We start from the raw sequence: 26,668 nt of genomic DNA on the forward strand, positions 1-26,668 counted from the left end.
GGAAAGTATGACGGTGTGTATTCCCCCAAACATGCAGAAAAATAATTTAAAATACAAAGGGGCACCAGATGGCTCAAATGGCCATCTTGGCTCAGGTCATGATCTCACTGTTCCCAAATTCTAGCCCTACATCGGGCTCTGGTCTTGACAGCTCAGAGTCTGGAGCCTGCTTCAGATTCTATGTCTCCCTCTCTCTCTGCCCCTCCCCCGCTCACGCTCTGTCTCTCCCCAAAAATAAACATTAAAAAATATAACATATAAACTTAGAGGGAAACTTACAGGAGGAAATAAGATCTATACGTAAGTATTAAGGAAAGGGTAATATGGAAATTGCTGGGTTTAATCCAGTTAGAAAGTCTGAGGTATGCCCTATACAATTCTAAGAATGTTGATCATGTTCCAAGCTGATAAATCAATGCAGAAAGCCCAACAGTATTTCCTTTTGTTTTTGCAGGTAAAAAGGGGTAACTATGGAGTTCAAAGGACAGAACTCTTGCCTGGTGACCGGGACAACCTGGCTATTCAGACGCGGGGTGGCCCAGAAAAGCACGAAGTCACTGGCTGGGTGCTGGTGAGTACAAAGAACTGGCAAGGATTTCATTCTTAGGATTAGACACTGCAAACCTGGCAACGGTGCCAGATGTCCTGCCCGGGCTGAAAGAATTTGCCCTGCCACCGTCTTTGCAATGGCCCTACTGGGAGCCTGCTATTCCTCTTTTTTTTTTTTTTTTAGTTACCTCTGAAAGAGTTGAGGTTGTTTGAATGTTTTGGAAATAACCAACAAATAAATGAGAACTAATTTTTTCTCTTAAGAATTCAAAGCAGGGGCGCCTGACTGGCTGAGTCAGTAGACTATGTGACTCTTGATCTCCGGGTTGTGAGTTCAAGCCCCACGGTGGGCTAGAGCTTACTTTAAAAAAAAAAAGAAGAAAGAAAGAAATTCAAAGCAAAATCCTCACAGGAAACTAAATGGCCCGAGCATTAATCAATCAATTATTAACTTTACTTGACGTGTGATACTGCTAGATAGAACTTATATACTCTGTCAAGGTCTTCCTCAAACTAGTATGTGTACCTGTTGGACAGCTCTTTACCTCTGCAGGGTGATCAGAAGTTGTCCACGGTGTGCCCTCAGAGCGTGAATCCTCCTAGCAGAACACAAAGAGCAGCTGGGTCCCCCAGCACAGTATTGGTGCTATTTCTAGCAGTCTCTTTACTATTCATCCTAAGAAAGAATGAGCTGAAGCCACTGGGAAAAGAGAGGACTGCCACAGAGGAACTAAACATCCTTTCTCTTTCACAGGTATCTCCTCTCAGTAAGGAAGATGCTGGAGAATATGAGTGCCATGCATCCAATTCCCAAGGACAGGCTTCAGCATCGGCAAAAATTACAGTGGTTGATGCCTTACATGAAATACCAGTGAAAAAAGGTAAGTAACAAATCTTACAACCATTTAAAAAGAACTCGTGCTTTTGTTTAAAAAAAAGAGAACCAAGGCCCTTTAAAAAGGGCTAATGCTTTTGTTTAATAACAGAACCAAGAACGAAAACATCAGAGACAGCTCTTACTGAAATTTGTATGTTCATTATCCACAAAAGCATGCTACCAAAATGTAGAGCACATGGCTGTAAAACAACATCTGGATGCCTATGGAACACTACTGTTAGGACTTAGGTACTTCGCCTTATCTTACATGGAAGAGTTAAAACTCAAATTTGAAGGGAATCACTTCTATTTCCCATAACTTTCTATCCATGTGGCATTTTTTTCCTTGGTGTTGTGACTATTACGTTAAACTTCCATTTAAAAGTAAACGATTGTGGGCAATTCTGGTTCTTCACTTTGAGATTTTATAAGAAAAAGCCAGAAGAGGAAGTATACTGACAAGTACCCAGCTCTAGCTGCCTCTCTCCACTTCACCATCAATATCCTGGTGGCGTCAGAGCGGTGCTACTTTACATTTCTATAGTTCTAGTGGACTGATGTCCGAACTGGCTTTCTCTTAAACCAAAAATAACAAATTTATCAGCATCTGTCCCACCGTGCAGATCACTCACCTGTGGTATGGAAGGAGGAAGTATCAAGTGAGCATGTGTTTGGCCAGAATTCTCTTTGGCCAAGATGTGTAAAGCAAGGTGATAGCTCTGCCACTAATCCTCCACTGAAATTTTGTTTTTTGTTTTTTGTTTTTTTCCAACGTTTTTAATTTATTTTTGGGACAGAGAGAGACAGAGCATGAACGGGGGAGGGGCAGAGAGAGAGGGAGACACAGAATCGGAAACAGGCTCCAGGCTCCGAGCCATCAGCCCAGAGCCTGACGCGGGGCTCGAACTCACGGACCGCGAGATCGTGACCTGGCTGAAGTCGGACGCTTAACCGACTGCGCCACCCAGGCGCCCCTGAAATTTTGAATGAAAGCCTCTCTAGCTCTCGACTTGCTCATTTGTGAAACGAACTCTTCCACTTCTGTAATAAGGCCCATCTCTTATGCATAGACTGGTACAACAAAAATCACAGCCCAAATTCCAAAGAGCACGCCACCGTATCATTTATAGTTACTTATATATCCTTTATCCTCACATATATGGAAAACACTAAAGTACCTGAAAATTACAGATATGGATGTGGTTGACTTTCTAATTTTCATCTTTTTCTTTTTTCGAATAGGTGAAGGTGCTGACCTATAAACCTGCAGAATATATTAGTCTGCATCACTAACAGTCCTGGATACTTGCTGTAATAACCAGTGCTTGCCTAATAACCAGTTTCTTTTCATTCAACCCACTAACGCTTAGTTATATTCACTGGTTTTACATAGAGGAAAATCCAAAATAAAGGTAACACATCAAGACTATCTACAAAAATTTATTGTCTATTTACAGAAGCATGCATGTAATTAAAATCAATAAAATGCTTTCTCTCACAATGCAGTACATTGGGTTTTTTTTTTGTTTTAAGCCATATTATAAAAACAAGTATTTACAAGCATCTTGAGGCTTCTTTAAAACAACTTAGACGCTCATCATTCGAGGCGCAATACTCATAGACATAAGTTCCTGAAACAGCAGTTTGCACGCATAAGGCATTCTCACCAAAGAAATCTGGGAGAGAGAAAAAAAGGTAATTAGCAAAACTATATTTGAAGTAACCCCATTTACCTACCCCAGAAAAAATTGTAAGGACTTGGTAGTGTAGATGATAAATAAGGGAGTAGGCTGGTAGCATTCCTCCTGCTGCCTTGGCTTTTTCATGGTTTTGTCCTGAGCAGCTTTGGTATTTCAGCCTTTCTGTCAGACATATTTATATTCGCCCTTCTCAAAAGGTTTTTTTTTTTTTTTTTTTAAAAACTCCTTAATTTAAAATGTTTAAAATTCCTTGTACAAGTCATTTCCAAAGATGATATACTGGTTTTTCTCTTTTTCTCACTTAAAACTTATGGAAGTATTAATCAAAATTGTGAAAATGTCAATCTGTTCCACCACACTGAACCTGCCTGGATGATTAGACCAACATGGTTATACCCTAGACAAAGTATCAACTTCCCGTAAGGTCTACACACCTGAGTTTTATTGCGACAGCCCCGACATTCATATGTATGGGTCCTCGTGTTAGCAATTGCCATTATTCCACAAAGATTGCAAACATGAACCTGATAGGGATCTGATGCCTCAAACAATCTTTCCCTTAAAAACTGGGCTGCTCCATGGGCGATCTGACAATCTCGTTCCATTTCTCCAAAACGCAGGCCACCATCACTGTTAAGGAACAAACAACAGATTATTTTGTACTTATTTTCTATTACTACCACCACCTTGACTTTCCAAATCCATTTCTCCATGAATGAGTCTCCCAGGCAATCAAGCCTGAAATGATAAATGTACGTTGGCAAAACTAATGGAAAGAAGAGGTGAATGATCACAGGTTTCCCCAATATGGAAGTAAAATGAAATACATTGTTCAAATGGCCAAAAAGTGGATGGTGACAGTTTCCCTAACATTCCTAATATACAAAATACATAAAACCAATGATTTTCTAATATTACCAAAAAAAAATATCGGTCAACTTTGGAGGATGAAAGACAACTCATTATTTTGAAAACTGATAAAGAATGAAGTATTTATCATGCCTTTAGGAACTATGTCACCAGGTAACCAGTTGAAACAAGATTTCTCTCTACAGAACTATTCCAACTATTAAGTGACAAAATAAAATTAAGGGCTTCAATCATTAATAACTGCTAAAATCACTAAGAGACAACCAGATACTAGAAATCTACAATACCACCTATACAGTATTACTGCACAAGAATGCAACCCTTCATATCATCAAAGCTCAAGATCTAATTAGCAGTTTACAAGAAAAACAGGAATATACAGCCCAAGAATGGAATCAGCAAAATCCAGCGTGTGAGAAAACACTCCAGGACAAATAATCCAATTGCTTCAACAAATAAACTGCAAGGAAAAAAAGCTGGAAGACAATCTATAGACTTAAAAAAAAAAAAAAAAAAAAAAAGCTTTAGGGGCACGTGGGTGGCTCAGTCAGTTAAGTGACCGACTTTGGCTCAGGTCAATGATCCCACGGTTTGTGGGTTCGAGTCCCACATCGGGCTCTGGGCTGACAGCGTGGACACTGAAGCCTGCTTAGGATTCTGTGTCTCTCTCTCTCAAAAGTAAGCATTAAAAAAATTTTTTTTTTAGATCAATCAACTGCAAAGCACGGACTTCTCTCCTGATTAAAATCAACAAGCCTTTTTAAAAATTATTCAATCAGGAAAATTTGAACATTGGACACTGAATGTTGAGGTAGAGGTGACCCTTGAACAACACCTGAGTATGGGGCACTGATTCCCCCCCATAGTCAAAAATCATAGTCAAACAGAACTTTTGATTCTCCAAAAACTTTACTAATAACCTGCTGACAAAGACTTACGAATAACAATTAGCACATATTTTACATATGTATTCTTATAATAAACCTAGAAGAAAAAAATGTTAAAGTATTTATAGTACTGCATCAAAATCCGTGCATAAGTAGGCCTGCACAGTTCAAACCTGTGTTGTTCAAGAGTCAACTAAATACTGCGATTAGGTTAGTGTTCTAATCTTTTCAAGTAGAAGTTGTCTGGGTGTGGCCTGTGGACCCAGTGAGGGTGAAAACTATTTTTATAATACAGCATATTTACTTCTTTCACTGTGTTGACATTTGCACTGAGATGGCTGCAAAAGAAACAGAGTAAAACTGCTGAACACAAGTCCAGGCAGTGGAACCAAACGTACTAGCAGTAGTCATGCTCTCCACTGTGAAGGGAGGAGGGAAAAGCCAGTTTTACTTAAGAATGTCATTAATGAAGCTAGAGTTTTACTAAACCTTGACTCTTGAGAATACACATTTTTAATATTCTATGACCTAATGGTAAGTTCTAAAGCACTTCTATATGGAGGATGCTTGAAGAAAAATACTTGCACAATTCTGAACTAATCACTTTTCCCAAGGGAGTATATCTTGAAAAAAGAGCTGACAGCAATTATATTAATTCAACACTGAGAACACCAACTATTTGGCAGACATTTTTAGAAAAATGAACAAAGTAATATGCCTTTCACTTAAAGGAAAATAATTTTAAATATCTGTTGAAAATGATTAAGCTTTTGATCTTTCAGTCAAAAATTAGAATTTTAGAAAACCTCTATTCAACATTATGGCTTTAACAGTGTCCCAATAAAAGACTTCTGATAACACTGGTGAAGCCACTACAAATGTGAACTATTTTTGGATAAATATGTCAACATGAGCCAGTATTTTCCAAACAGCCAATTATGGTGCTACAAAATTACACATGTGTGAAAGATACACTCAAAGTGCAAGACAAGCCAGTGGATTTTAATATAATGAATACAAAAGATTCACTGAGTTGGCTTCTACATTACAACTAGCCTTTAAGAAACTACAACTTTTCATTTTCGTGTAGCATCAAAACATAATATCCAAAGTCACCTGAAAATGTTATTAAAATATTCCTCCCTTTTCCAACCACGTATCTATGGGAAGTAGGATTTTCCTTGTGTACTTAAATATAAAAAATAAAATACTGCAGTGGACTGAATGCAGAAGCAGACAGAAGAATCCTGCTGTCTTCTAGCAAATCAGCTCATTAAAAAGATTTGCAGAAAGGTAAACCAATGTCACTCATTACTAAATTTATTTGGAAAATATATTTTCCATTAAAAACGTTATTTGTGGGGCGCCTGGGTGGCTCAGTCGGTTAAGCGGCCGACTTCGGCTCAGGTCATGATCTCGCGGTCCGTGAGTTCGAGCCCCGCGTCGGGCTCTGTGCTGACGGCTCAGAGCCTGGAGCCTGTTTCAGATTCTGTGTCTCCCTCTTTCTCTGACCCTCCCCTGTTCATGCTCTCTCTCTGTCTCAAAAATAAATAAATGTTAAACAAAACAAAACAAAACAAAAACGTTATTTGTTGGGGGCACCTGGGCGGCTCAATTGGTTGAGCATCTGACCCTTGATAACCGCTCAGGTCATGATATCACGGTTCGTGAGACTGAGCCTCATGTCAGGCTCTGCACTAACAGCATGAAACCTGCTTAGGATTCTCTCTGCCTCTCTCTGCCCTTCCCCTACATGCACATGTGCAAATGTGAATGCTCTTTCTCTCAAATACTTAAAAAATTAAAAAAATTTTAAATGTTATCTGTTAATATGTAGTGGGCTTATTAAGTGTTATTTTTTAATAAATTAATATTAAGTCTTAGTTTAACTTCTAACATGATTAACATCAATAAATACAACTTAAAAGTTCTTTGAGGTCCTGGAACCAAGAAATTTGAGAACCACTCTTTTGTAAATCTATGCTAAACTACATTTACAGAAAAAATTGGTATCTGGACTTTGCTTAAAAATAATCAGGAGTTGGTAGGAATGGGGAGATGAACGTAAAAAGTCCCATTGTTAATTATGGAAGTGGAGGGACAGGCACATGGGGGTTTCATTATACCATTGTGTCTATGTTTGTAAGTGACAGTTTTCATTTAAAAAGGCTAATTAATACTCAAGCCCTGCATCCGGCTCTGCATTGACAGTGCGGGCTCTGCCCTGACAGTGCGGAGTCTGCTTGAGATTCTCCCTCTCTCTGCCCCTCCCCAACTTGCACTCTCTGTCTCTCTCAAAATAATTTTTTAAAAAATAATAACGATGGGAGAGCCTGGGTGGCTCAGTTGGTTAAGCATCTGACTCTTGATTTTGGATCAGGTCACGATCTCACCATTCACCAGTTCAACCCCTCATACAAGGCCTGCTTGGGTTCACGGTCTCTCTCTCTCTCTGTCCCAACCCCCCTCTCTGTCTCTCTCCCCCCAACCCCACTCTTAAAAATAAACATTTTTGGGGCGCCTGGGTGGCGCAGTCGGTTGAGCGTCCAACTTCAGCCAGGTCACGATCTCGCCGTCTGTGAGTTCAAGCCCCGCATCAGGCTCTGGGCTGATGGCTCGGAGCCTGGAGCCTGGAGCCTGTTTCCGATTCTGTGTCTCCCTCTCTCTCTGCCCCTCCCCCGCTCATGCTCTGTCTCTCTCTGTCCCAAAAATAAATAAAAAACGTTGAAAAAAATTTAAAAAAAATAAAATAAAAAATAAAAAAAATAAAAATAAAAATAAACATTTTTTTTAAATAAATGAATAATAACAATGATGGTGATGCAGCTCTCTTACCGAGATCTACCCTCCATGGGCTGTCTATTAAGGATCTGAATAGGTCCCCTGGCACGAGAATGAATCTTATCATCCACCATATGCTTCAAACGCTGGTAATATGTAGGACCAATAAAAATTTGTGATGTGATTTTTCGACCAGTGAACCCATTGTACAGGACCTGAAACAAATTTTGAAGTACAGACTTAAAATACTAAATATACATGCACATACTGTATGATTTCATTTATACGAAGATCAAAAGACAAAACTAATAAAAAGTCAAGAGAATGTTTACCTTGGGGTTGGGTGGGAAGGTAGTAGAAACTGGAAGGAGACATGAGGGGGTATCTAGGACTAAAAGGGTACTGGTAATTTTCTTTTTGAGATCTGGGTGCCAGTCACACAAGGTGTGTTCACTTTGCGTAAAATAAATTCATCAAGCTGCACATTAATGATTTGTGTATATAAAGTATGTGTCACACTTCAATAAAAGGGTTGATCTTTTTTAAGAATGAAAGTACACACATACAAAACAGAACAGACATAACTACTAAAGAACAAACATACCTCATTTCCTCTGAGATGGTAGCCATAATCAGATAATAGATTAGAAATCTTCTGCACATTAACAGCATCATTAAATGGAGTGGCATCACCAATTTCACCTTTGTTAGCTGATACCTTTAAAAAAAAAAAAAGTCTTTAAAAGGCTGCATCCTTTAGTCTCCTCTTAGAAGGAGACTTTCATTAATAAAAATATATTCAATTTAAATCCTTTCTATACAGGTAAGATTTTGAACTTAAAAATCTGTTATATAAAGCTGTAATACTATAAGTTTCATTTTGTTAATATCTTACATGAAATAGTATTTATAACTAATCTACCAAAAAGATTAAACTAATTCCATTATAAGCCTTCAAAAAGGAAGCTATCCCTGAGACCAGACACAAAAAGAATGAGACTCCCACCTATGGCTCCAAGAAAATGACATTTTAATGCCCTAAAACCAAGCCACGCATGTTAGGGTTAGGGTTAGGATTAGCCATTCCACCTTAACAAAATACTTAAAATTAGAAAACTTTATAGCTAGTAATATAGCTATAAAATTATTAAGTGCATACTGAACTAACCACCAATGAATTAACTCTTCATCTATAGAAAAGAACCAGTCTAAAGGATAATAACCATGTATGTATGTAGAGGTTGGATGTAGTAAATTTTACAAAAATTCTGACATAACCAAAACTTCACAAATTTTTGCCAGGGGGGAAAAAATCCTAACCAATTTAAAAGCAGGAAAATAAGTATCATACTAGCTTTTTCCAACAAAGAACCCCAAACTCAAATATGACAGAAATCATTGGGGCGCCTGGGTGGCGCAGTCGGTTAAGCGTCCGACTTCAGCCAGGTCACGATCTCGCAGTCCGTGAGTTCAAGCCCCGCGTCAGGCTCTGGGCTGATGGCTCGGAGCCTGGAGCCTGTTTCCGATTCTGTGTCTCCCTCTCTCTCTGCCCCTCCCCCGTTCATGCTCTGTCTCTCTCTGTCCCAAAAATAAATAAAAAACGTTGAAAAAAAAATTAAAAAAAAAAAAAAAACAAATATGACAGAAATCACATATCATCATTTTGGAAGAAACATTAGTTTGGAGTATATATTTTTAAAGAAAATCTCTTACCTTCCCTTGAAGACATTCAATCAAGTGACCAATAGTCATACGAGAGGGGATGGCATGGGGATTTATGATGATATCAGGGGTGATACCTTCACAGGTGAAAGGCATATCCTATAAAGGAATTTTTAAAAGGAGACAAACTTAACTCTCTTAGCTACAAAACTAGAACTGGCCCCCACCCTTGAAGTTTTCTACGTCCACAATTGTGCTCAACATGGTATCTTCATATACTTATTCAACACTAAAAAGTCAAGCCTTTATCACCTTTATACTTTAAAGCAAATTTTAATAAAATGTTAAACAGAACTTTGGGTGGGGGTGAGGGAGATAAAAGACACCCACCTCTTGTCTATACTGAATACCACAAGTACCCTTTTGACCATGTCGACTAGCAAATTTGTCTCCAATCTGTGGAATTCTAACAGAGCGGACCTGAATTCATACAAAAAGAGGTTAGTTCAAACTGGTTTACTTTTTATAAACAGCTCTTCATAAACATACAAGTATGACAAAGCTATACTCACCCTTATTTTACAAAACTTATATCCTTCCTGATTGAGAGTTACCATAACCTGATCCACAATTCCCGTCTCACTAGTTCTAAGAAATGTGCTACAATCTCTCTTGGTATAGCGTCGATTAGTGCCCTCCAATTCATCTTCATTTTCAGGCAAGGTGACTGTTTTGCCTATAATAACATCATCTCCTGACACACGGACTCCAGGAGCTATCAAACCATCATCATCCAGCTTGTCATAAATGGCATGCCTCATACCTATGAAGAAACAGACAAGGAATTTTCTGAAATGGTACTACTATATAGAAAAGTATTTACAATGTCACATAATCCCTCTAAAAGATTAAAAACCAAATACATAAATCATTTCCAAGTCAGAGGGAAGTTCACAGGAATCTTTAACACCATGAATTTTTTTAAAAAAAGCACTGGACTGAGCACTGGAAAATCAGACTATTTGCTGGGTGACTTTGGATAAGGGTGTTGCCATGTTCTGATCTCTTTTTTACATGAAAAGGAATATCAAGGAGAAAAGACTATGCCCTCTAACACACATCCTCCCACAGAAACTTTTAATTTCATCTTGTGGAAATCTTAACTTCGATGGACATCAATTCATTACTACACAGAACCACCCACAGGAATGGAATAATAGATGATTTAAAAAATGTAACACATTTTACTTCACACAATACCATTAGAAGTCAAAACTGTGGCAGAGATGCCCCATTTCCCTGGGACATGCCATCCATTCCACTGCATACACAGTTTTTAAGTATCTGTGAAAATAACTAGAAAATAAGTTTGAGTTTTCTAGAAGAAACAAAAAAAAAGTGCTAGGTGTCCTCTCATTTGTCTGTTAAATGTACACAAATATTGTGATTACACAAATGTAGTCACACTACAATGTGGAGAGGAGAGGGAGTTCCCATGCAAACACATAAACTGACGGACAGTTCACAGTACAAGTAAGAATGGGGCTGTAGCATATTATATGAAATTATATGACCTCTCTAATCTCCTAAATACCCTCTTCAATGCAGGATCTACCAGGATGGAAGAACTATAACAAGCCAGCTCTTACATGCAAAGACTTTTAGCAAACACACATATTTTCTTATATAAGAGTTCTAAGAATAACATGAAAACATATTCTCATGTGGTGGGAGGTTGGGGGGAGGGAGAAGAAAATTATTCAGGAAAACAATGGTAAAGTTAACTAACTTTAAATTCCATAATTTAGGGGCGCCTGGGTGGCTCAGTCAGTTAAGTGTCCAACTTTGGCTCAGGTCATCATCTCACAGTTTGTGAGTTCAAGCCCCACACTGGGCTTTGTGCTGACAGCTCAGACCCTGAAGCCTGCTTCGGATTCTGTGTCTCCCTCTCTCTGTTCCTTCCCCCACTCCCACTGTCTCTCCCTCTCTCAAAACTAAATAAACATTAAAAAAAACAATAAAATTTTAAAAATAAATAAATAAAATTCCATAATTTAAACATCAGTATCACTTACCTTGGCATGTTTCACGGGTTGGCTTCTCAAAAACTTCTTCTTGATCAAATCCTTTTTTAGATTCCTGTTCTTTATATGATCGATAGAAAACAGACCTAAAACACATGGTTATAAAGGGAATTTCTACTTTCCTTTCATAAAAGGACTTAGAACATAACCAATAATTTTTACTTAATTGTTATTTGGGAGACAATTTAAACCATGAATCTAGGACAAGAGGTAACTGTATTAAGGGTCAAAGTTAAGTCCTAACTGCTGTTACATGGGCCACACATGTAGCATTTGACCCATAATCTTAACATGGCTGGATTATATGTGAGAAAGGTCACTAAATCCAACCTATCTGAAATAAGAATCCCTTCCATAATGTCCCTCAGAGATGGTCACACAGGATCTGCTCCAATATTTCTAGTCAGAAGTTTATGATATTCGGCTATCATGTCTACCGTCTACCCTCTGATCCTAGTGCTATCCTCTAAAACTAAACAGAAAAAAATCCATCTTCTAAATTCCCAGTTTTTAACCAATCTTCATATGCCATGCATTTGAGATTATTTGCCAATAAAATAACTGAAGCATGATAAAAAAAAAAAAGATTGAAAAAAACACACTATAATTTTAATAGTTATTTATGGATACTAAGATTACAGGTTTATTTTTATTTCTTTAGACATTTCTGTATTATCTAAATGCAAAGATGTCTTTGCTTACCAAAAAAGAGCGTGGGAGGTGGGGGCCTCAACATATTAACATCTGAAAATCCTGAGACACAAGAAATAGTGTCTTCAGTCACTCATGACCATCAACCAGGCCTCCTGTTTTCTGGAGTCAGGCAATGATTTCACACTATACTCTATATAGGCATCCACACAACAGTATGTGTCTGCCAAATATCCACAAAACATCATGAATTGAGGCAAAAGATTAAATATCTTAACAGAAAAATTTCTCTGCTGTCAAGTCAGATCAAAATCTCTTCTAGCCTGATCTTCAAAACCACCAAAAAGTTTGGATACATAAGCCAAACTTGTTTTTAAAAAACTTTTTTTGATTAAAATATTAATGTTTTGACAACTGTTGTAAATAGCTGACCTGAAAAAGCCTCTGTCTACAGCTGAACGATTCATGATAACAGAGTCTTCTTGATTATATCCAGTGTAAGATGCAATGGCCACAATGGAGTTGATACCTGTAGTGCATGTAAAAGCATACATTAAAGTATCATATAGGAAACAAAGAAAAATTATTCCTTTTATTTTTTTTTTGAAAAGTTAAAAATTCCTTAATTTTTTATTCCTGGTACCACTACCACAATTTATAGGGCAATATACCAGATGTAAAGAAAAAAAGAAAACAACAACAAAAAAAGACAAAGCTACAATGGATAAAAGACCTCAGAAATGTACATCCAGGGATGCTTGGCTGGCTCAATCAGTAGAGCATGCGACTCTTGATCTCAGGGTCATGAGTTCAAGCCCCACAATGGGTGTAGAGATTACTTAAAAATAAAATCTTTAAAAATAGAGGGAGTCGGGGTGGGAATGCACATCTAATTGACACTACCCTGCATTAAGCAATAGCTGCACTTTTTGCAAACTGTGGCTAGGACAGTCCTAAATAAGAAAAGTTTCCTGTTTAAGCTGTAGTAACTTTTCTCACTCTGGATCATTGATCCTTCTGTGGCAGATTTTTACAGTTCCTCTAATGCATTTGGGACAAATATCTCAAAGTAACCTGTAGCTTTCCTGGTAACTCCTTGCTCTCTCTCCTGCTACGAACTGTAGCCCTTTTCTTCTGAGTTTTTTTTTTTTTTTATAACTCTCTGCTACCACATCATTTACTTCCACCACTAGATCCATAATCACCACCACAGGGACTGCCCAAGCTTATTCCACTGAAACTGCCCTGTTTCGTGGGTCCATAATTTTACTTCTGTGGCCCACTGCTATTTCCAAAACCATTATAGTTCCCACCACCACATTTACCACCTCTGAAATTTCCTCTTTCATCGTAACCATCATCACCACCACCACCACATCCGCCTCCTTGGTTTCCATATCCTGGTCCACCAACACCAGAACCTCCTCCACGACTATAACCAGGACCACCGTCATAGTTGTCACCCTCACATCTTTTATAACTAACTCTGCTGCCATCATCTCCACCACCAGAACCTCTTCTTCCACCAAAGTTTCCACCATGGCCAAAGTCACCACTAGCTCCAAAGTTTCCCCCACCACCTAAAAAGTTGCCAGATCCACCTCCATAAGAACCTCTCTGCAATCCAGCAGACTGTATATCTAGTTTAGAAAGGGCCTTTACCACTTCACAATTATGCCCATTAGTAGTGTAGTATTTCTGAACAATTTTATCAACTGTATCATGATCATCAAAAATTACAAAAGCAAATCCTTTTTTCCACTCCACCCATCTTCCATAACTTCTGTGGTTTCAATCTTGCCAATCTTACTTTTCAAAGTAGTCTCTCATGTTATTCTTCTGTATTTTCTTTAATACAAAAGCTTTACAGAATCCTCTGTAAAAACAGCTCTCTTTGATTCCACTACACACCCATCAACCTTGTGTGGTCAAGCACACACTGCTGCATCCACCTCTTCAACAAATAAGTCACAAAACCAAAACCCCTGGAATCAAAACCATATAATCTGTAAGTGTGCCCCATTTTTTCAAAATGTTCTCTTCAACAATCATATGTAGTATCAAAGCTCAACCCACCAATAAACAGTTTTCTCAACTGCTCTGGTTCCTTGAATCATGCCCTTCCTCCCCCTGGTAGCAATGGCTAGAGTGGGGCTGGAGGCGATCAGGCAGGGGTAGTTTTACCGCCATTTTGAAACCAGACTTGCCTCTGCCAACTCAAGTTTGATATGGGACCGAAGGAAACGATGAGGCTAGTCACTGACCCTTTCTTTTAAAGCAATTTTATGTAACCATATTTGCCACAAATGTTTTTCACCACAGTACCTGTCAAAGTCTACTTCCCCTGGGATAGCAATAAATGAGGCAACTACTCTGAAGGCTTAATGAATAAAATAAGCAAAACCTGGGGCATCTGGGTGGCTCAGTCAGGCATCAGACTCTTGATTTCAGCTCAAATAATGCTCTCATAGTTCATGGCTTCAAGCCCCACATTGGGCTCCATGCTGACAGCACTCCTTAGAATCCTCTCTGTGCCCCTCCCCTGCTCATGCTCTTTCAAAATAAACAAACTTTAAAAAAGGGGTAGTCAGGGGCGCCTGGGTGGCTCAGTGGGTTAAGCGGCCGACTTCGGCTCAGGTCATGATCTCGCGGTCCGTGAGTTCGAGCCCCACGTAGGGCTCTGTGCTGACAGCTCAGAGCCTGGAGCCTGTTTCAGATTCTGTGTCTCCCTCTCTCTGACCCTCCCCCGTTCATGCTCTGTCTCTCCCTGTCTCAAAAATAAATAAAACGTTAAAAAAAAAAAATTAAAAAAAAAAAAAAAAAAAAAAAAAGGGGTAGTCATGGGCGCCTGGGTGTCTCATTCAGTTAAGCGTCTGTCTTCGGCTCAGGTCGTGATCTCACGGTTTGTGGGTTCGAGCCCCGCATCAGGCTCTGTGCTGATAGCTCAGAGCCTGGAGCCTGCTTCAGATTCTGTGTTTCCCTCTCTCTCTCTCTGCTCCTCCCCTGCTTGCACTCTCTCTCAAAAATAAATAAACATTAAAAAATTTAAAAAAAAAAAAAAAAGAGGTAGTCATTCTCAATGTACCCATCTTATAATTGGTGATTACACATACAAGTCACCTCATATTTATAAAGTGCATCCCTGGGAAGCCTGAGTAGCTCACTCGGTTAAGCGTGAAACTTCGGCTAAGATCATGATCTCTCCATTTGTGGGTTCAAGCCCTGTGTCAGGCTCTGTGGTGACAGCCCAGAGCCTAGAGCCTGCTTCAGATTCTATGTCTCCCTCTCTGTGCCCCTCCTCCACTTACACTCTCTCTCAAAAATAAACATTAAATTTATTTAATTTACAAAGTACTTCCCTAAACCAAGTTTCACAATTTTCACAGCAACCCTGTGCCATAAATGAGGTACTACTATTCTCATCATTATCAGAAAGAACTATTTAAATGACTTATCCATGCTCCCAAAGTTAGTAAACAACAGACTCAAGTCCCAGCTCCTTGTCTCCTGATTTGCAGTTTGAACCTAGTACCATTCTGCTTTCCCTATACTAACAAAAACGTAGGGCCACCTTCCACACCACAATCTTATTCTTAGTTGCTGCTGCCCAAACTACTTTTGGTGAGACTGTAAAGAAAACAACAAGTACTTAAAAAGACAAAAGTTTAAAACACCCTATGAACTAGTAGGACTGAAATCTAAGAAATGACTGCTGAATGTGGGTGGAGTTTCAATGAATATAATGCACATATATTTGAATCAGATTTTCCAAAAATTAAAATACATTCAACTCTAAAGCTATAGTTAACATATCTTGATTTAAATATTTCAAATGTGGAGTAAAAGACTATGACTACAGAATACAAAGCAACTAAATCTGGATAACTGAATGTTCTGGTTACCTGAATTCTGAATCAAATGTTTATATTTGCTTCCCTAAAGCTAAATTCAACTTTCAAAAAGCAACCCACCCCTCATGAGAAGGCACACCATTCATTTACTCCTTTATGCATACAGCCAGGGGTGCAGTTTTAACAAGGAGGATGCAGCGTAAGAGGTGGTGGTGCTACTGGTCTGGGTCTGGGACACTGAAGACACACTCCTCTCCTCCAAGTCTCTCATTCCCAGTAATTCCCAACCGAAGGCACAAACAGATTTAGAGAGAGAGATGCATGCAAAGGGCAGGCCCTCCTCCCTAATAACAACATTTGCCCCTTAAAAGCTCTGGCTTCTATGCCACAGAAAGCTTTCTGCTGGCTATCTTAAACACGCCTGGCCCAAGGTAGCAGATTCCGGAGTTTTGTTTTTAACTTGAATCCATTCCTATCGCTTTGAAAAGTAAATTCAAAAGCTTAGATTTCAAACGTTTTTTGAAATATCAGATCGGGCATCACTGGGTCCACTTATATACATCACGGCCACAGCTGAAGCTACGGGCTAACCCCAGTGGAAAGGCAAACCTTTAACTTACTTACTCACCAATCCTGCCTAATGCTGTAGGAATCTGAGGTTGCAAGCCCTGTTTAAAACATAAAGCCCTGGGGCACCTGGGTGGCTCAGTTGGTTAAGCATCTGACGTCGGCTAAGGTCATGATCTTGCAGTTTGTGAGTTCGAGCCCCGCATTGGGCTCTGTGCTGACAGCCCAGAGCCTGGAGCCTGCTTCAGATTCTGTGTCTCCCTCTCTCTCTCTGCCCCTCCCCTGCTCATGTTCTGTCTCTGTCTCAAAGATAAATAAAACATTAAAAAAAAATTCTTTTTTTTAAGATAAAGCCCTGTTTAAAAGATTAACACTGGGGCCACCTAGGTGGCTCAGCTGCTTAAGCATCTAACAGTTGATTTTGGCTCAGGTCACAATTTCACGGTTTGTGAGATCCAGCCCCATATTGGGCTTTGTACTGGTGGTGCAGAGCCTGCTTGTGATTCTCAATCTCCCTCTCTCTCTGCGCCCCCCCCACCCACCCCTACTCGTGCTCTGTCTTGCACTCTCTCAAAAATAAGTAAATTTTAGGGGCATCTGGGTGGCTGAGTCACTTGGGTGTCCAACTTCGGCTCAGATCATGATCTCATAGTTTGTGAGTTCGAGCCCCAAATTGGGCTCTGTGCTGACACCTCAGAGCCTAGAGCCTGCTTTGGATTCTGTGTCTCCCACTCTCTCTCTCTCAAAAATAAATAAACACTTAAACAAAAAAATAAAATTAAAAATAAAATTTTTTTAAAAGTTAACACTAAACACTGTGCTAAATATAACTTTGCTCTCTAAGGAAAAAGAATCATTCTAGTAAGAAGGTATTTGTTCTTCTGAGAACCTTAATGGGTTTGTGTATTTAAATTTGGAGTAGGGGTGCCTGGGGGGCTCAGTCAGTTAAGTATCTGTTGATTTTGGCCGGCTAAGGTCATGATCTCTCGGTTTGTGAGTTTGAGGTTCGTGAGTTTGAGCCCCGTGTCAGGCTCTGTGCTGACAGCTCAGAGCCTGGAGCCTGCTTCGGATTCTGTGTCTCCCTCGCTCTGCCCCTCCCCTGCGCATGCTCTGTCTTGTCTCTCTCTCTCAAAAATAATAAACATTTAAAAATATATAAATAAAAATAAAAAAATAAATTTGGAGCAGAAAAAGCTAAAATGTTCTGCTTGGGACGAAAGGAGTATGAAATTCTCCAAGGAAAGGGCAGTGTCAAGGAAGTTGACAGTGGAGAAAACCCCATTAGCAGGCAAGGTCTTCAGAAAAGTCAAATAATCCTCCTGAAATCTACATGATTCCCCTATGAAATCTTTAGTAGCACCCACATGGTCACCATCCTTTTGTGTGGATTCTTTGGGAGAACTGGAAGAATTCAAAGTCTTAAACATAATCAAGAAGCATAATATAAGGAAAATACATAAAGATGCAGGTTCCTGAAGGCAGAGGAGGGTTTGAAAACTGGAGAATTTGCAGAAATCTCAGGATCTTGGGAGATGTGATATGATCCTACTACAGAGGAAGCCAGTAGTAGGACATATATGACATCTGTGAAACATGAAATAGGCAAGACTTCCTCAGCATGTCCTCACATTTTGGTGAGCACCACCTATGCCCCTTTCTTTTTCCAGGTGATATAGTCTATGATTCTCAACTGTCTTGGTCCTTGTGAGACTTTCTGCCTCTGTAACAATCCCCGGATCACTCACATACACTGTATCAACTATAGCCCAAGAGGCAGCTCCCTCCATCCTACAGCCTTTATCTATATGGGCAAGTTTGAGAGATCAGGCGAAATTTAGCTTTTAGAATAGATGTGATTAAGGCATGAAGCAATAACAGAATTGAAAGGCATGTAGTCCCGGGGCACCTGGGTGGCTCAGTAGGTTAGCCATCTGACTTCAGCTTAGGTCATGCTGTTGTGTTTCATGAGCTCAAGCCCTACATCAGGCTCTGTGTTGACAGCTCAGAGCCTGGAGCCTGCTTTGGACTCTGTGTTTCTCTCTCTGCCCCTCCCCTGCTCATATTCTGTTTCTCTCTCAAAAATAAACATTAAAAGAAAACAAAAAAAAAAATGAAAGGCTTGTAGTCCCATGCCTTCACCACTTCATACCAGTACCAAAAGAACATTTCAACTCCAATCCTTTACCTATTTTTCTTCTCTAGCCATAAAGAAATCATCATGTAAATGTTGAAGAAAGCACAACACTACAAGCATACCCCAAAGATACGAGCATACTTGCAGACAACCTAACAGATTGTTTTCCTAGACAAGAGTAACCCCTTGTGGAAGACTTTGAAAATAAATCATTCTTACCTGTAAGAATTTGCTATCAAAATGCTAAACCCCTAGTATAGTTAATAATTTAAGGCCACTACCTGCAAAGCAAACTCCACTAAATAACGTTACCCACAGTTAAAGCCAAAACCCTGTTAATAATAAGGTAAGAAAACAATTATGCCAAAGAATTATGCTGTCTCCTTTAATATTCAACACTCTTCTGCCCTTTAGACTTCTCTGCACCATTTTGCCGGCTGTCCAGTCTCCTTAGGACGCTCCTCTTGCAGCGGCACCTGAGTAGCTCAATTCTTGATTTCAGCTCAGGTCATCATCTCACAGTTTATAGGATCGAGCCCCATGTCAGGCTCCATGCTCACAGCCCGGAGCCTACTTGGGATTCTCTCTCTCCCTCTCTCTCTGCCCCTATCCTGTTCACATCCTCTCAAAATAAATTAATAAACTTCAAAACAAAAAATCTCCTGCTAACTCCTGATTCTCCTTAGCAGCAGCTACATCTCAAATCTCTTCTGATTCTTTTCCTGGTGCCTAAAGCTGTCTCTGACTTTATTTTCACTCTGAATTTCCCTTTAGCAATTTCATCATAATCTATAATTACCACTAATATATAAAAAACTTCACAGCTCCAGATCTGAGCTTCTTTCAAATCATATTTGCGACTCACTGTTGGAAAATCTTTTCTTACACGTTATAGCAGCAACTCAAAATCAACATGCTGAAAACTGAACTTACTATCTTACCTCTAAAACATCTTCCTTCTAATGGGCTTCCAATCTTATTAATAGTACTCCTCTCTTCTTTATCACCCAAGCCACGAACACCAACAATATGTCCAATAATATTTCCAAGTCCCATCAAGGGTATTCCATTAGGCATCTCATCTCCTACTCTTCTTCATTTCTTAAGGACCTTACCAATTCTCAGACCACTGCAAAAACCTCTAAATTATCTTCTTCCAATACCATATCTAATTGTAATCTGTATCAACTGCCAGAATGATATTCCTAAATTTTTTTTTCTTCTTATGTAAGCTCCATGCCCACGGTGGAGCCAATGTGGGGTCTGAACTCACAATCTTGAACTCAGATTCTTGATCTGAGATCAAGAATCAGATGCTTAACCCAGCCACCCAGGCACACCACCCCCAACCCTCAAAATAAATCCCAAATTGTATTACCTCCTTGTTCCAAAAGGCTGGATGGGTCTTCATTCTCAAAATTCAACCTGCTCTCTACACTACGAGACCAAAGTTCACTCCCATACATTTACACTTCAGTTATACTAAAGTGCCATGACTACTAACTGTTCCGTATCTCATACATTCATGCATCTAAGCCCTTCCTCAACCCACCTCTCAAATACCCTTTTGTCAAACTATACGCTAGTCTAAAATGCCACCTCCCCCATGAAACTGGCTCTAGATTTCCAACAGGTATCAATCATTTCCTTCACTCTGTGCTTTCAAAGGATTCTGTACCTCATCGTAACACTTTCCACATATCTATCTTTTATTATTTGTGTTCAAGTTTCCCACCACATTATAAATTTTGAGGTAAAAGAGGTTGTGTCATAAGTTATTTTATTCACCCTCCCAAGCATTCAAAGTACTTAAGCATGACAGGATCTTAAAAGGTAAAGAATAGTGGCGCCTAGGTGGCTCAGTAGGTTACACATCCTACTTTGGCTCAGGTCATGATCTCATATGACTCGTAAGTTCCAGCCCACGTCAGGCTCTGTGCTGACCTCTCGGAGCCTGGAGCTTGCTTCAGATTCTGTGACTGCTCCCCCCCCCTCTGCCCCTGACCCTCCCCCTCATGCACTTTCTCTCTCTCTCAAAAATAAACATTAAAAAAAATTTTTTTGATAAAAAAAATTTTAAAAAAACTGAAAAACAAAACTGAACATACCTGCTGGCAGCTCTCTAAATCGTAGATATTCCATAGACCGTGTAGTCACAAGTGGTTTTTGAGGATAATACAGAACATGGGCCAGTGTATCCATACGAACATGGAAGTTGGTGATATAAACTCCCATAGCCTGCTTACCCATAGCAGACTGGTATGTGTTTCTAGGGGACTAAAGGTAGAAATGAAAAGCAGAATCAATGAAAATTTAATGCTTCTAAAGCAACAGATTCTACAGGGTACTACACAAATCAGAAATATGGCTGGTAAAGGTCATGTTTTTTTTCTGAAAGAGAAGTCATAACCATTTGGAATAATTATGGCTAACAGTGAAACAAACAAACAAAAGCATATTAAACGCTGATTCCATATGAGTTCACAGCCTTTTCATCAACACACTTTTCTTTACGAAAAACTACAGATTAATCTCTAAGTTGTATTCTTCCTCCCCCAATACCTCAAAAAACCAGAAGTTCAAAAAACTGCTACCAACCTGGTTATGATCAGGAAAGGGAATAATAGATGCACAGACACCAAGAATCATCGATGGATGAATCTCGCAGTGTGTATATGTGGAACAATAAGCTACTTCTTTCTCCTGTAAATCATCTGGAGTCATTGCAAGCATCACTGTTTCTTCTTCCAGAGTATCAATATATTCTACTACCCCACTGGCCACAAGATCCTGCCAACTAAAAAAGAGGAATTCACTTTGGAGTGCCTGGTTGGCTCAGTCAGTTGAGTGTCCAACTCAATTTCACCTCAGGTCATGATCCCAGAGTCATGGGATCAAACCCTGCATCTGGCTCTGTGCTAAGTGTGGAGCCTGCTTAGGATTCACTCTCTCTCTGCCTCTTGCCCCTCTACCCTGCTCGCACTCTCTCTAAAAAAAATAAAAATAAAATAATCGCTTCTTGGCCTTTTGGCTAAGATCAAGTGTAAAAATAAAAATAAAATAAACTTTAAAAGAAAAAGAAGTATTCACTTTATTTCCTTATCTACTGAAGTATTTTAACTAAGCTTCCTGCTTAATAAAAAAGAGTATTCCTATATCAGGGCACCTAGGTGGTGGCTCAGTTACTTAAGCATCCGACTTTGGCCCAAGTCATGATCTCACAGTTTGAGTTGGAGCCCTGCAGTGGGCTCTCTACTACCAGCACAGAGCCAGCTTCAGATCCTCTGTTCCTTGCCCCCCCCACCCCCGCTACTGCCCTGCTCTAAAATATAAACAAACAAAAAAAGGGTATTCTTTTATCTACATGTACGGATACAGAAAGAGTTCCAAAATAGGTATATTACTGTTAATAGTGAAAAAAAGCAAGTTACTATAAATAACACACACAAAGTATGATCCTATATCACTATTAGTTTGTCTTGGTTTGTTCTAATACATGGGTGTATGGGTATGGGTTACTTTTTAAGAGGAGAGTATGGATTAGGGGCTTTTATGTATTTTTATTATACACATTGTTTGACTTCTTTTACAATAAAAAATATACATTCAAATATTTTTAAAAATAAATTTTAAAGCAGATTCATCTTTTTATTAAATTTATTTGCTATATTATTCATGTTAAATGTTATACAATTTCTATTATGTAAGTTATTTCTTATCAGACTTCAACATGCAACAAAGACTTTAATGCTTTAACAAAACGCTACAAGTTATTGATAATAAAAATTAAGAAAAACAAATGTGACTGTACAAAGTGCCTTTTTGGGGCAACGAAATATTCTGGAATTAGTGGTGATAGTTGCACAATCAGGAATATACTAAAAACCACTGAACTATATGGCATACGAATTATATCTCAATTTTTTCCTCATGCATGTTCTTACCTGTAGTTGTTATATTCTCTCTCTTTCAATTGATCAATATGTCTCTTCTTTAGAAGTAGTTTTTGTTTTTCTACAATCAGAAGTGGCCTACAAATACGTCCTGCATCGGTATAGATCCGAATCTCCCGCTCTCGAATATCTCTGATCATAGAAACCTACATGTAAAAAGACAAAACAGTCTCATGAACTTTTTCTCTGTATCACTAAGACTTAGCTAAAAATATAATAAAGTTCCTAGTAAATTTCTGGAGCAAACAATTATCAAATAAAATGGACAAATCTTTTTTTTTTTTTAAATGGACAAATCTTGCAGCAGCTGGGTGGCTCAGTCGGTTAAGCATCCAACTCCTAATTTTGGCTCAAGTCACGATCTCATGGTTCCTGAGTTCCAGACCCACATTGGGCTCTGCGCTGTCAGCACTAAGCCTGCTTGGGATCCTCTCTCCCCCTCTCTCTACTCCTCACCTGCTTGCATGCATGTGCATGCCCTCTCAAAATAAATAAACCTTTTTAAAAAATGGACAAATCTTAGTTTATCATTGTTTGATATACTAAAAACCTAAGTATAATTTAAAATTTTATAAAGAATAATTATTTAACCTTGGTAATTATAAAGCTGAATATCTGGCAATGCTGTCATGCAAGATAAAGCAAAATGAAGAAAATATATTTGTGTCATCACAAACACTAGAGATAGCAATTTATTTTGTCTCTGATAATTACATAGACTTCACTCTGCAACCTTTCAGTAACCAGCCATTATCATTTTGCATCTATCATACTTTCTCGGAAACAAGCCCACCTTCTGACACTGACCTAATCAGACAAATGGCTTATATTTTACCTGTCTGATACAGCAGACATTAGCCACATGTCATTATTAAGCACTTGAAATATGGCCATTCTGAACTGAGAGACGCTGCAGTGTACAATGTGTATAAATTATACAGTGGATTTCAAAGAGTACCACATAAACAAAGCAGAAACAGACCCATAAACACAGAAAAACTAGTGGTTACCAGACAGGAAGGAGTTGGGAGGATGGGCAAAAAAGGGTAAAGGGGAGTAGTAGGAAGTACAAGCTTCCAGTTATAGAATGAACAGATAATAAGTGGTACAGTGCAGAGAACACAGTCAATAGCATTATAATAACATGTATTGCTATTATACATGACAGATATAGCTACATTTCTGGTGAGCACAGCATAATGTATAGAACTGTCAAATCAATATGTTATACACCTGAAACTAATGCAATACTGTACATCAACTACCCTTCAATAAAAAAAAGTACCACATAAAAATAAAGGATACAAAATTTCTCATAACTACTAATTAGATGTTGAAATTATAGTACTTTGGATAGAACAGGTCAAATAAAATATATTATTAAAATTATTTTCATTTTCTAATTTTTTAACATGGCTACTATATCCATGGGTAGCTCACAGGATATTTCTACTGGGTAGCACTAGAAAATATATTCCCAGAAAACATACTTTATTTTTTTTAATGTCTACTTATTTTTGAGAGACAGTGTGCAGTAGGGGAGGGACAGAAAGAGGGGGACAAAGGATCCAAGGCAGGTTCTACGCTGACAGCAGCATGTCCAATGTAGGGCTCGAACTCATGAACCATGAGACCATGACCTGGGCAGAAGTTGGATGCTTAACCAACTGAGCCACCCAGGCACCCCTATTCCCAGAAATTATAAAAGATATTTTGGGCAGGGCACTTTCTGGCTCAGTCAGTAGAACATGCGACTCTCGATTTTGACTCAGGTCATGATCTCAAGCCTCTCATTGGGCTCCACACTGCCTAAGATTCTCTCACTCCCTGTCTCCGCCCCTCCCCACCTGCCCCTCTCCAAAAAACAAAAATTGGGGGGAAATTCCCAATAAAGAACATAGTTATGCGGTACCTGGGTGGCTCAGTCAGTTAAGCATACGACTCTTGATTTCAGCTTGGGTCATGGTTTCACAGTTCGTGGGTTTGAGCCCCACGTCAGGCTCTGTGCTGACAGGGTGGGACCTGTTTGAGATTCTCTCTCCCTCTCTCTCTGCCCCTCCACCACTCACACTGTCTGTCTCTCTCTCTCAAAATAAACTTTAAAAAAGCATCACCTAGACTTCTGACAATGTACTCTATAATTCAAGAGAAAGCAGTTAAAGAAATGCCAATGTAAAGAAAATTGTCACTAGTCTTATGCCTTGTTTAGAAATCCTGTAGAATCATCTATTCTTAATTAAAGGCTCACTTCAGACACAATGATGTCCATCTGTCGCCGCAACTTCCTCAGGGTGTTCATAAGTTGTTCAGGATCTTTATGTATTCCAACCCAGCAGCCATTAACAAAAATCTTGGTTGCACTAAAATGTGAAACCAAAAGCATTTTGCAGTTAGTAACTCTATACTAAGCAATAACCAAAGATTAACAATAGTTTCAAAAAAGAAATCATGTCTATACACACTCAGCAATAGCTGCAGGAGATATTTCTTCTAAATTTTCCATACTCCATTCTTCTAAAAATTCAAGAATTGGAGAAGGCTGAGATCCAACTGAAATATAAGCCATCAGGGCTAAATTCTTCACAAGTCCTACAGCATGGCCCTACGAATAAACAAAGTATTACTCATATGGCTTTAACATACCTATCAAAATTCCTTTCCATAAACATTTGTCCTTCAATTTGATTTCAGGATTTATTCTAAGAACAAAATCATAAATAAAACATTAATTCTAAAACCGCATAGCAAATTACTTACTTCTAAAAGTAATTATATACTCTACATAATTATTGGTAGACTTTTTGTCCTGAACGTAAATTCTAATGTATTACCTCTGGGGTCTCAGCAGGACACACCATTCCCCACAATGTATTATGCAATTGTCTTGGTTTTGCTAGCTTGCCATCTCTACCAATAGGAGAATTTAAACGACGCAGGTGAGAAAGAGTAGACGCAAATGTCAGGCGGTTTAACACCTAGAAAACAATATCAAATCTTTGTAGTTTGGGCATTTCTGTTACTCATGCTACCGCATTTTTAGCAAATACTAGAATGAGGCAAAGTCACATTTTAACCTATAATCAACTGACTCTCAAACTCTCCCTATCCCTCCTCTCTCCATCGCTTCCCTAGATAATATCATTCATCCCATAACTTAAGTGCCCCTCATAGCAGGGATGGCATATATGTGATATACAGTTCTAACATATCCACATAAATGTTTTATATATGATCACCTCCAACCACTAGGATATTAGTCCCACAAGAGTTACTGTCCCTAACCCCCCACTGTTCACAGGTCAACACTGTACTGTACTTTGTACTTTAGTTAACTTCTAATATGGAGCTTTTAAGATATAAAAATTTCACTAACATGGACCATCTTATGTCTTAGCAGGTACACTAACTTATTAACTACCTTGCTGCAAGCCAAAACTTTAACCTCTTAAGTAATGCTAACAGCTAATTTAAGGAAAATTTCATTTTCATAATTCAATATCCCCCAGTGCTTTTACATCTAAGAAAAAAAAAAAAAAAGTAAAATAATTTACATTTAATGAATGAAGGGATCTATTAGTCTCACACCATTTTCCTATCAAACCTGTAGTTACAGTCGATGTCCTTACCTGAGATACTCCAGCTCTGGCTTGATGAGCTTTCTTTTGGTCACCCCAGTTTCCAGTAGCTAATGAATATTTTAGGCCATCAGATATAATCCTTGTTTTAATTGCCAACTCCAAATTAAAATCCTTTCCTCGATCAATAAACTTCTGTGCATAGATCCGCACCTCTTTAAGCAAATTCTTAAACATACTGCCAAATAAAATGGTATTTTAAATATGTAAAGGTCAACAACATGCATTCTCAATATGGACAATTTTGCCCACATGGGGTGAAAAGTAGTTCGGGTAGGGGGAGGGAAGCGTTACTACTTTTTATGTAAAAAGCACTAATGTACTCACAGTACATAAACACACATGAGGTGAGCAACTAGGGAAAAATGTCAGACTCCTTAGTAGGGTGAAACAGTAGGCTGACAAATCACTATTCTACAACACATTAAATAATAGAATATGAAGAAAGAAATATTGCTAATATTATC

At 38.8% G+C, this 26,668-nt stretch overlaps 2 protein-coding genes and 1 pseudogene across 3 annotated transcripts in view; 1 reads left to right on the forward strand and 2 right to left on the reverse strand.

Annotated features, from left to right (window-relative positions):
- Positions 1-2,931, forward strand: part of IGFBP7 (insulin like growth factor binding protein 7) — a 73,935-nt gene extending 71,004 nt beyond the window's left edge. Inside the window, exons 3-5 of the mRNA XM_058722469.1 lie at positions 455-571; positions 1,304-1,430; positions 2,669-2,931. Coding sequence (XP_058578452.1) covers positions 455-571; positions 1,304-1,430; positions 2,669-2,688 — 264 coding nt within the window. The 3' untranslated portion in view covers positions 2,689-2,931. The remainder of the gene's footprint in view (positions 1-454; positions 572-1,303; positions 1,431-2,668) is intronic.
- The window catches only part of POLR2B (RNA polymerase II subunit B), a 43,619-nt gene continuing 19,801 nt past the window's right edge, over positions 2,851-26,668 (reverse strand). For both annotated transcript variants that reach the window (XM_058722459.1, XM_058722458.1), the window contains exons 11-26: positions 26,193-26,379; positions 25,398-25,541; positions 25,029-25,168; positions 24,815-24,926; positions 22,558-22,712; positions 21,212-21,410; positions 20,722-20,890; positions 12,494-12,590; positions 11,402-11,496; positions 9,899-10,149; positions 9,717-9,806; positions 9,378-9,485; positions 8,269-8,382; positions 7,719-7,879; positions 3,561-3,756; positions 2,851-3,102 (exon numbers count right to left, since the gene is read on the reverse strand). In XM_058722459.1, the coding sequence (XP_058578442.1) occupies positions 3,013-3,102; positions 3,561-3,756; positions 7,719-7,879; positions 8,269-8,382; positions 9,378-9,485; positions 9,717-9,806; positions 9,899-10,149; positions 11,402-11,496; positions 12,494-12,590; positions 20,722-20,890; positions 21,212-21,410; positions 22,558-22,712; positions 24,815-24,926; positions 25,029-25,168; positions 25,398-25,541; positions 26,193-26,379 (2,308 nt within the window). In that variant the 3' untranslated portion in view covers positions 2,851-3,012. The remainder of the gene's footprint in view (positions 3,103-3,560; positions 3,757-7,718; positions 7,880-8,268; positions 8,383-9,377; positions 9,486-9,716; positions 9,807-9,898; positions 10,150-11,401; positions 11,497-12,493; positions 12,591-20,721; positions 20,891-21,211; positions 21,411-22,557; positions 22,713-24,814; positions 24,927-25,028; positions 25,169-25,397; positions 25,542-26,192; positions 26,380-26,668) is intronic.
- LOC131507541 (heterogeneous nuclear ribonucleoprotein A3-like) lies at positions 12,602-20,636 on the reverse strand (annotated as a pseudogene).

This window comes from Neofelis nebulosa, chromosome 3, assembly GCF_028018385.1.
Source record: "Neofelis nebulosa isolate mNeoNeb1 chromosome 3, mNeoNeb1.pri, whole genome shotgun sequence".
Taxonomy (NCBI): domain Eukaryota; kingdom Metazoa; phylum Chordata; class Mammalia; order Carnivora; family Felidae; genus Neofelis; species Neofelis nebulosa.